The sequence below is a fragment of the Rhagoletis pomonella genome, unplaced genomic scaffold (genome assembly GCF_013731165.1).
Source record: "Rhagoletis pomonella isolate Grant_MI unplaced genomic scaffold, Rhpom_1.0 Rhpom_scaffold_00002, whole genome shotgun sequence".
NCBI lineage: Eukaryota > Metazoa > Arthropoda > Insecta > Diptera > Tephritidae > Rhagoletis > Rhagoletis pomonella.
This window is the reverse complement of record NW_023458556.1, coordinates 16,734,649-16,745,259: the sequence shown is the minus strand read 5'-3', so window position 1 is coordinate 16,745,259 and position 10,611 is coordinate 16,734,649. Positions and strand designations below refer to the sequence as shown.

Genomic DNA, 10,611 nt, shown 5'->3' with positions numbered 1-10,611 from the left:
TATATTTCCAATGGAGACCGCCAATTTCTCATGGGCTGCAATATATGTTAGCGCTTATTGCTTGACTTCTATTGCAGGCAATTCGATAGTTGACAGCCATATTTTCGTTTGAAAGAAAGCGTGCTGGTGGTAACATCGATAAAATTTTGATATTAAATCAAAATAAAAATCTATTCCCTATTGGATTATTTATGATTACGTTTTAGGAAATTATTCAGCAAGTTGAGAGAATGTTGTCTGGTGGTGTCATGCGGCAAATGCTTTTTTCAAGACATCAATGTGCCCACACACAAAAACTTGCAATCATATTGCTCGTCAAAATGACGGTTGGTGGGCCATCGGTGTTTGCCTGTGGAGTTCTGTGGTAAAGAAAACGAACCGGTGAGCTAGAGGAAAAAGAAAAAATGGACGTAGTCCGTCCCTTTTTCCTGAGTTGAATAGTAAGTTAACTTAGAATTTAAAGTTCTGAACACATTGAAAACGACGAGCTACGGGCACAGCTTCTAATTTGTTATCTTCATTATCTAAACGCTTTGTCGATGACGACAGGATTTTTTTTGAACGCGGCAGCGACATTATGAATTTGTAAGGCTAGCCTAATATTCGCGGCTTGCGGTTTGGTACGCACGCAGTCGAATTTGTTTTTTTTTTTTCGTCACTCGAAATTGGCTTGAGTGCGTTTGCATTTGATTTCATTGATCGAAACGTCAAATCAAAATGTCACGCAGAACAAAATTGGAAATCGAGTTAGCTTCTTACGCACGCCGCTCAATATCGGTTGGTCCCATACAAGTTGTATGTGCAAGAGAAAGTTTTGACAGTAAATTGGCGGCGTGCGTGAATATTAGGGTAGCCTGTTATGCAGTTCACGCTTTACATAAAAATACAACTCTGGTATTAATTATTTTCACATTGGTGAATATACATTGTGTATTCGTGTCACCATGGTGAATATATATTTGTGTTTATTTTTCTTCTGATTACGCGAAACAAGCAGTAATTTTTATTGAATTTCTTCAAGTGTTTGCACATTTTATGTTTTTGTTTTATAATTCCAGGAATTTTATATGTCGGCATGAACAAGATTGTCCAAGGAGCAACTGAATCATGTTTGAAGACTTTTAAAACATATTGGCGATATGCTGTTTTCCTGCTGGATGTCCGCAATTTCATTTGCTAAATGTATACGAAATATTTGTTTTGAGTGCTTTTAAAAGTAAACTCGATTAACTACTTTTTTGTAATTATTCCAGATATGCAACGCACACTGCCACTCTAAGGATTTTCATTATTGAGCAATTATGTAGCAAAAACGCAGGGGAACCATACAAGATTTCGGATTGCTCTTTGGGTGCGATGATTGTTGAGAGGCAATGACTACCGAAATTTTCGCAACACAAAATAACACGCTATCAGTGTACATACGTGTATCGAATATAATTTGGCGAAGACTCAAACAATGGCATCTTCACCCAACATGACAGAACGCTGCTGGTCGGTTGTTGTTGTTGTAACAGCATACAAATTCCCGAAAGAGATTTTGGGGAGTGTTGCTGGAGTGGTGGCAGTCCTTGGCCAGATATATATCTATCTGGGTCGTTCCGGTTACGTAGACCCGACTGTCGTGGGAACGCTGCTGGTCGGTCATCCACGTCGCTGTGAGCCAAAGAAATTGTGATTCAGGAGACGGGTTCCAACTTTCGCTATCCTAAAATGCTTAAGTTAACATGTTATTCGAATTTTTGGCGATCTCCAAAAATCGCGATTCTGTCCTCCCTGCCGCTAAAAATTGCCTAGCCTAAATTTGAGTATTTTATCCAGCCGTAAACCGCGCTGTGCAGCAACAACAGCTGTCAAAATTGGTTTCCAGAGCAATGGAGATAAATGGAAATATAAATAAGTAATATTTGCGAAGAAGATTAAGGAATAGCCTTCGCAAAAAAACGCAAATCAACAAGATAATTTACGGATTATTTCAGAATTTCGTAAGAAACGTTTGTGGAACTGTTTACGCTCACAAAAGAGCTTTGTAACAATCAGCCTTATTCTTAAAATTGAAAATTGAGGCTGAACGCCTTTGAGGAGATCCATATCAATATCATAGAATAGCAGAGCGACTTCCCAAAATTTTCCGAATTTTTTCGGGATATTTTGCTCGTAATGAATAAAGCTTTGTATATACATACGTTTATTTTTTGTATAAAATTAGTTGCAAAAAAATCCATATTCCTTTCAGGAAGTTACTAACTAAAGTATAATTGTTATTTTCGTCAAACATTTACTAAATCATTATGAAAACCATTCATCTCCGTGCGTGAAAATCAAAATGACTTCGTTCAAATAACCGATGCAAGATTGGAGATTTAATTTATTAGGCGTCTTTTTAGTAGCTTTTTGCGAAAAGAATTTTAACAAAATATTGCTGGTTTTAGTTAAATAAATCATTTATTTGAAAGAAATTTTTATATATTTTGGAGATAGGTATATCTAATTTGTTGTTGTCTCCAAACCAAATTTGACAAGGGATGACGGAAAATCGTTCCACATTACATGCAAATATTTACTTGTTTGCTAAATTTGGAAAAATCGTCTGAAAATAGATCTGTGTTGCAGTCTTTGAAAAAAAAAAACGATTCAAGATGTGAACCAATCGATTTTGGAAGTGGAGAGCGAAAATCGTATCGAATTAGAGAGGATGTTGAGCCATTCTATGATTTGCGGAAGCGTCATCTATATTTTCCAGGACAAGTAGAATCGAGTATTTCCTAGCGATACTTTAAGTAGCATCGAGTATTCTCTTCGATACTTGCATCGAGTACATGGTGGTATCGAACGAACACTAGACGAAGTGAAGGCTTCTAAAGTGAAGTGAAACTTCAATTGAAGTGACAGCGGCAGCACTGCCTTGTATAAATACCCCTTGATTTGCAGCATATTTATCAGTGTTGCCATAAATAAGTCACGATATATAAGAATTAAAAGCTATCCACATACTAGTCAACAAATTTGTCCTGCAAGTAATTTTTTGTGAAACGGCAGTTATGCTACTGAAGAATATATTGTACATTTTCTTAGACCCCACGGGAAAATGTTTTAAATCAAGTTAGTTTAATTTTACCATTTTTTATGATGAAATGCTTGTTAGATTCACAAGTTATGTGATTTTCTTAGTGATCTTAATTGATTTTCAAGTATTTTTTATACAATAAATTACCATCACTTGCATGGCACTGGAATTTCATAAAATGGTCTATTTTTAAATGAAATTCAAAAAATATTTTTGGAACGTATTCGATTTTGAAATTTACGTAAACTATTGAGGACAGCCCAAAACTTCATAAAGTTTAATAGGTTTTCAAAAACATTAACAAAGTTTTTAGTAGCATGCTTCCAATGTTACAAAAATTTTATGTAGGTACAATATGTATTACAAATGTACGGAAAGGGTTAACAAAATTCAGGGACTGAAAATAAAATAAATAATATTTTACAATTTTTGACACCAAAAAGTAAAGTCCGACCGATTAATCGGCATCGGCATCGGCCGTTTTTGGCCCATTCTTAGCCGATTCTTTTTGCTTTTTCCGTAATTTTAACAAATTTTCATCCAAAAATTGAAGCTGTTTAATCAGACTTTTTAGACCTTTTTTGAGTATGCAGTTTTTTAAATTTTAGTTTAATAAGGTGCAAGTCTAAAGTAGCTAGGTAAGTGTTGATTTTTGACAATTTTTTGTTCATGCATTTTCTTCCAAACAAGGTATGTTCGAATATTTTTTTGTATGGAGAAAATCCGCATTTCCAAAAATCAATAGTACATCCTAGTTACTTAAAATTTGGATTATTCGATTTTCAAAATTATAAAACCTGCAGCGTAGGTCGTATTAAAAAAAATTAGGTGTCAGATGAAAGTGCTGGGCCTCTTGATGTTGCAGAAGGTTTAATTTTTTTGCTTAAAAAAATCATAAGATTTACACTGTTCGCGCTATTTTAAAAAAGGTGGTGCCATATAAACAGAAAAATAAAAATCAAAAGCAATCGGTGGTATTTGCTCAAAATAATAAAAGTAAAAAAATAACAAAAATTTTTTGCTTTTTATTTTAAAACGCATAACCGGTACGGTCTCTGAAAAATTAGAAGATATACATATATGCTATTTTCCGACAGTGGCGCCAAAGATCCCTTCCTTGCCCACCTTGGCACTGAAAGCACCAAGCACGATTTTTATACGTGTCTGGATCAGCGTTAATATTTATGTAGAGTCTAAGCGCTCATAGAAGAGATCCTTGGATGCCTCGTCCTTCGCTTCCATCGGGGCATTGGCACATATGAGCGAGATGTTTAAGAATCTCGCTTTGATGCGGATTGTGGCTCATGTCCGTCCACTAGAGTGAACGCCGGTACTCGGCGACGGAGTCTCTCTCCCACCACAAAATCCAACACCGAATTTGCGCTCCTTTTCGTGACTGCTGCAGTAGACGTCGCAAGGCTCCACGCTTACCTTCCTTGCCCCGTCCATCGCATTTCATGGATAGCGGTGACGTCAGCCTTTATTTTCCCTAGGACATCAACCAACCGGGCAGAGGCATCTTCTCGATTAAGGGTTCGGATATTTCAGTTGCATACCCTCAAATAAAAGTCCTTTCTACGTTTGCCATGATCGTCATCAAAAGAAGGCGGTATCATCCGAGGCATGTGTTTTTGTTTTCATTGGGCAGGGTTTTAGCGTGGCGGGACCCAAAGCCAGCGCACGCGGAGTTTTACGCCCTCCCACTTTAGCTAGCCCCCAAACGAGTGTTCGATTGCTACCCACAGGGTTCATGGATATAAATGCCCGGACGTAGTGAGCTGCAATTTGATCCGCATTTCTGGCCACTCCCAGGTGAATGGCAGTCAAAAGCTTTGCAGTACTGGGAAATGTACAGAACATAGTGGTCAAGGCCTAATATCTCAACTAAACCCTGATGTATTTTTTAAATTCATAGCTCTACATACCTGTATAGTAAACCAAATAGCCGGACAACACGTTATTCAAAATAAAAAAAGTGTGGTGAGGCATTTCACCACAATGGTTCCATCTCTCTTCTCGTAACCCACGTGCTTTGGCTGCCGTGCTGGAGGCAATGACGGCTCTTGCATTGTATAATTTTTGCGTTAGTCATCTGCGAGTCGAACCCAATGAGCAGAGGGTCTTTTACCGCCTCCCAATAAGTCGGCCGGGCACATATCCCCGAACGTAGTTGGAAGGTTTTAATGCTGCGAGGACGTAGCAAGGGCAATTCTGCCTCGACCGACCTTTGCATCACTTCTACTCTTGGTTTTAGACAAAGGTTTCATAGCGCCTGAGGTCTGCATAGCTGATGGGCAATGCCACACCAGCACTCGCCACACTATGACTCGAAGAGCCATTGAGCCAGGTATAAGTGTGTGTCGCCACGGGTTTTCTTCTCTTGGTGCATTCGCCAGCAGATTTGGGCGTCGATGCATCAACCAAGGTCCCACTGGATTTTGGAGTAACCTCCGTAGACCTGGGCCGCTTACTGGATGTAGCGACAGGGAAAGTTCGGCAGGCTATACAAGAGCGTTTCACCTTATTGCGTTTCTCCCTCCTTCTCTTCCCCCTCTAGGTTTGTGAAAGAGGACCAACTCTTTCATTGGAGGGTGGTTGGCAGCGAGCTGCTTTCCGACCCATATCATCTGCAGATTGGTCCTCTTCCGACTGTTATGAAGAGAAGGTTGGAAATCAGACTTGCTATGACAAAAATAAACTTTAATACGGTTCGTCCTGCGAATACGAAACCGTTGCGTAGGCCTTATGCGAAATTTCTGCATTTCGAAAGTCTAGGTACTCTATGAATGGCCTAATTTGAAGAATGGATTCATTAAAATATCAGAATGATTAAGGGACATTGAAAGAGAGGTTTGGGAAAAGTAAATAAAAATATCTGCTTGGATCCGCAAGTGATCTCTATAGGCTTCGTGTAAACTCTTTTAGAATTGTGCTTCGACCGTTGGTCATTTCTTGACGAAACGTGTCAAATATAAGCTCTTTGTATCTCTGTAGCTTTGTGTGTGGAAGCTGATCCTGCTAATGAAATGTCTGTTGGTTATAAAAACTTTCCATGCATTGTACTTACCTTGTTTTGACAGTCGAGAAGCTCTGATAAGGAGTCTCGCAAGTAATTAAAAAGTAATTACTACTGAGAATGTTTTGCTTTGTTGTTTAATATCGAAGGTAGTAAATATAAATAGCTCATCAACCTTGGGGTATAGAAATGTCAAAATGTTGAAAATAGTTAATGTTACAGTTATACTTTTGCTTCTAACAGTCACAGAGGCTTACCGTCCAGTTGGGCTCGGTGGTCCAGTTGGGTTCGGTGGTCCTGGTGCATTCGGTGGTCCTGGTGGATTCGGTGGTCCCTTTGGCTTTGGTCGACCCGGTTCCCTTGGACGTCCACCATATCGACCATTGCCCCCAAGGCCACCACGGCCGCAACCACAGCCACAGCCACAACTGCAAACCTTGCGCTTATGCAGTTCCACGCAATTAGCTCAAGACAAGTGTCTTTATGCAGTGGAAGTAGCTGCCAACAGTTCCATTCAATTGAATCTAGAATGCGTTCAACGCGATTCCTATGATGCCTGCGTGAGTGCGTTACAGACGGGTGCAGCTGATTTGGTGGTGGCCGATGGGCAGGAATACCAGACGGCTCGTGCGGGCGGTCTAACGCCAGTGCTGTATGCGCATGAAAATCGATCGAGCTTTTACGTAGCGGTAGCACCCAGAACCATTACGCTTTTGGAGCTATACGATGCGACTATGTGAGTAGACCTACAAATATATATGTATATAACTACATTTTTATTTATACCTTATTCTATTTATATTTTGCCCCAATAGAGATGTGGATACTACGAATGAGCGCGCCACTCGTGCTGCTGCATTCTTTAATCTTAAGCGTGGCCAGGATGTGTGCAATCTGTCCGAGAACGACACTGCAACGATTAAGATTCGTGATTCCGCCGAGTATGAGCCCACCGAAGATGAGATATTGATATGCGCCAATCTCACTGTGGCCGAGCGGCAGGAATACAGCACATGCAACATTGAAGCCAGTTTGGAACGCGCCATTTTTGCCACCAAATCCTTTGCTGGCAATCGCAAGTATAGACAGCTCGTAGAAAATATCTTCGAGACTCTGTTACAAAGTTTGGGTCCAGACAATAGTGATTGGAATTTCTTTGACGATTTTGAGAATAACTCTGATGTCATCTTCAAGGTAAGTGCTTTTGGCGTTCATAAAAACTTGAGAGGAGGGAGAGTGAGGGAGAGAGATGTGCTGCGCCATTGTTAAGTGTGATAAGTAAAATGTAAAAGTTGTGCAAATGGGATTCACACCTCTTTGCAGTATCATCAGTTGAGAGAGGGAATTCACTTGCTCAAAGTGTGTTCCTTAATGCACTTGTATACATACGGTGGCGAGAATGTAAATAGGGAAAAACACATTTTAGAAAGTTTTGACTATTTTTCTTCGTTTAAAAAATTTTTATTATTATTTTTTTTTAAATAAAATTGAATGGGCTAAAAACTTGAGTACTCAGAATGTTTCTAAGAAATCTAATTAAAAAGCTTAATATTTTGGTGAGACCTTGTGAAATTAATTTTAAATTTCGACTTACATGTGGGGTATTCACAACGGTGTCGTAATTATCGTATTGTTGTATGTCGTAAACTTTAAACGTCTAAAAAATATATTAAGCGGGTTCGCAAATTATCATCAAAGTCATGTTATGGATTTTCGCAGTGTTAAAGAATAGTTGGTTGTGCTTTCAAGTTCTCTAAACATTTATTTAAGCTTTTAAAGTTTACGGCATACAACAATACGACACTTACGACACCATTGTGAATCCCTCAATGGCTTTTGTTAGATAACTTTCATGAAAAATAATACTAACTTTAAATAATCGAAAGGGAAATAGCCCAGAAATGCTAAAATGTCTCTTCCCTATTCATATTTTCGCCACACTATGCATTGCATTTGTAAATATCTGCTTAGGTAGAAATCTTGTCTTGTTGTCAATCGACATGCTTTTGCCATTAAATGACTAAAATGTTACCGACCTCTGCAAATCATCATCTTTCTGATAACGAAAAAGAACCAATGTAGCGAAAATTGAGCTTCAAGCTAAAATTGAAAGCAGATAACTAATTAGTAAAGCTTATCATGCTGAATCAACACACGCTCTGGCAACTTTCCAGACCGATTTTTCATGACGGCAGCTTTCGATTTCTTTAGTAACTCAAAAAAAAAAACTAGTTGCTGTCACTGTCTTCTTTTGCATCAAGAATTCTACGAGGATAACTATTTCGGCATCCCAAAAGGACTGTTGCCATAATTTTCTTAACTGACCTCTCCCACTTGAATTATTTCGGCTCAGCACTTCCTTTTGGCAACCATTCTTTTTATTGCACCTTATATTCGGTGCCATGTTGGTAGATCTATGTGTCATCCCCAGTTATTATGCGGAAAAAATAGGTTCTGTTTGGAACATAGTCAAAAATGAACAGACGACAGTCGTAAAGTTCCGTCAAACTCGAACGAACAGATGTTTAATTTTGTGGTTATATCTCAACATTTCTTTAACTTTAGCGCACGTGTCTTCATTGGTTGACGTTGACGGTCTCCCCAAGCGCTTATGATCTTCCAACTCCTTCCTCCTTCAAAAAGGATTTGAAATCACGCAACCCTGCTCTGTTGCAGAACATTCGTCAGTTAGACTTCTTTGCCGTAAGAAAGTCCTTCGTATCACCTCAAGGAGGTTGTTATTAAAAAGATAATCAAGGAAGACATTGAACAAGCAATCTTTTTACACAAAAAAAAACTTATTTAAGGTCTTCCAAGTACAGCTTCTTATGGAAAATCCTCTTTAACATGTGCAGGATAATCAGCCTCTCTAAATCCCTAAGTGATTGGGAAGAATGACTGCTCAACCTAAAAGTCGTCGGTGTATAAATACATGATAGCTTGCATGAGGCCTTACTTGCTGCTTCATTTCATATCCATTATGACGATAGCGGCTGGTAGGTATTGCTACCCCAATTAGCCTTTGCTTTATGCAATGAATAGTTTGTAGTTCCGAAACTACGGTAACATTTGTTTGGGGTTTCGATCATCGTACGACAAAATTGCTCTTTTTATTTTTGAGTCAAAAAACCTCATTAGGCCAGTGAGCCTTCTTGCAGAGACATACATATACATATACAACTTCTTTAAACCAGATGTTTTAATAGATTACTGTTTCTACTTAATTTGCGGACTAGTCAGACATTTGGTCTGTTAAGGCATTGCAGCATCTTTCAAGCTGAGTTTTATTTCAAAGAGATGTCACAATTAAATATGTAGGACGGCTAATAGCCAGGGTATCCCATATCTCTGTCTTTGCTAAGAGGATTGGAAGAAATAGGCTCAAAGGTAGTGATATCGGAACTCAATTTATCTGTAGCAAGAGTTTTTACTAGCGTCATGCATCGATGCTTCAAAGATGGCGAATACCACTATCTATCTATCTGCAGAAGCTGCCACCCTGAAAATTGGAAAAAAATTGATCAATTTCAATGCCGATGTCCGGGTCGCAGTCACCTGACAGTGATGATGGAGGTGGGACTCTTAAACCTACTCAATTTCATTCGGGATTGGGAAAGGTTTAGCCGATTATTTTATATTTTGTTTGCTAAAGACGCCGCGTTTAAGAGAAATAGCCTCATCAAGGCAATAATTTGCAGAGGGTAATCGAATTAGGCAGCTACATACATACATATGTGTCAGAGTGAAACGTCGGAGTGCGTCGGAGCTCTCCAATGGAAACCCGAATACATACATACGTTGGTTCTTCGATGTGGAAAGCTAAACTTTAATAAAAGTAGGTATTCAAATTGTTTTAAAAGTATTAAAGAAATAATTGCTATACACAATATCTCAAGACTGTCGTACAGCAAAATTAAAATATGCATATAAACATATGTAAATGAAAACGAAATAGTAGTTAAAAGTGGAACAAAATAAAATAATTATTCTTTTAATTACAGAACAATACAATCGGATTTTGTACAAGGCCTTCTTATATAAATGGTTTTACTGAGGAAATATTCAACAGCATTCAATGCAATTGAGAAGGTGCCTAACAGAATTTTGGCGACGGATAATTAATTTCGAGCATACTCATTCTTAAATGTAATAATTGTGGGAAAAATAAATGAATACATCTTGCATAAAAGAGGGCGCGATGAATGATTTCTAGAGGGAGGACTCTGATTTTTCTGTGAATAGCGAACCAAAGTCGCACCTGTTGCCTTTAGCTTCAGCCACCAGGCTGGAATTATTAAAGCTACGCAAAATTTAACTTCTATAATTTATATATTTCGTCGATTAAGCATCAAACCTATATTACACCGAGTGGTTAGGTTAGATTAGGCTTGCTCCGCAGAGACACAGCGTTATTAGAAAAACTAAATTCAAATTACACAGCTATGTAATCTCTAGAGACCAGAAGCATCCCAGTCCTCTTGGCCAGCTGAAACACCTTCTTGTACCCTATTTTGGCAGCTGCGTCTAG

General features: G+C 38.6%; 1 protein-coding gene and 1 long non-coding RNA gene across 2 annotated transcripts in view; both read left to right on the top strand.

Moving 5' to 3' along the window:
• LOC118733166 overlaps nucleotides 1–1,512 on the top strand; it is a 20,380-nt gene extending 18,868 nt beyond the window's left edge. The window contains exon 3 of the long non-coding RNA XR_004992213.1: nucleotides 1,254–1,512. This is a non-coding gene — a long non-coding RNA (uncharacterized LOC118733166). The remainder of the gene's footprint in view (nucleotides 1–1,253) is intronic.
• Nucleotides 1,513–5,629: 4,117 nt separating this feature from the next.
• LOC118733158 (transferrin-like) lies at nucleotides 5,630–10,333 on the top strand. The gene is made up of 3 exons (XM_036462432.1): nucleotides 5,630–6,819; nucleotides 6,899–7,277; nucleotides 10,085–10,333. The coding sequence occupies exons 1-3, from the start codon at nucleotides 6,281–6,283 to the stop codon at nucleotides 10,166–10,168; spliced, it is 1,002 nt and encodes a 333-aa protein (XP_036318325.1). The 5' UTR covers nucleotides 5,630–6,280; the 3' UTR covers nucleotides 10,169–10,333.
• The last annotated feature ends 278 nt before the right edge of the window (nucleotides 10,334–10,611 follow it).

Excerpts from the sequence above, each read along its gene's own strand:
- LOC118733158 (XM_036462432.1), top strand. The coding sequence starts at position 6,281 with ATGTTGAAAATAGTTAATGTTACAGTTATACTTTTGCTTCTAACAGTC. Across the intron at positions 6,820-6,898 it reads GAGCTATACGATGCGACTAT|AGATGTGGATACTACGAATG; the intron begins GTGAGTAGACCT and ends TTGCCCCAATAG. Across the intron at positions 7,278-10,084 it reads ACTCTGATGTCATCTTCAAG|AACAATACAATCGGATTTTG; the intron begins GTAAGTGCTTTT and ends TTTTAATTACAG.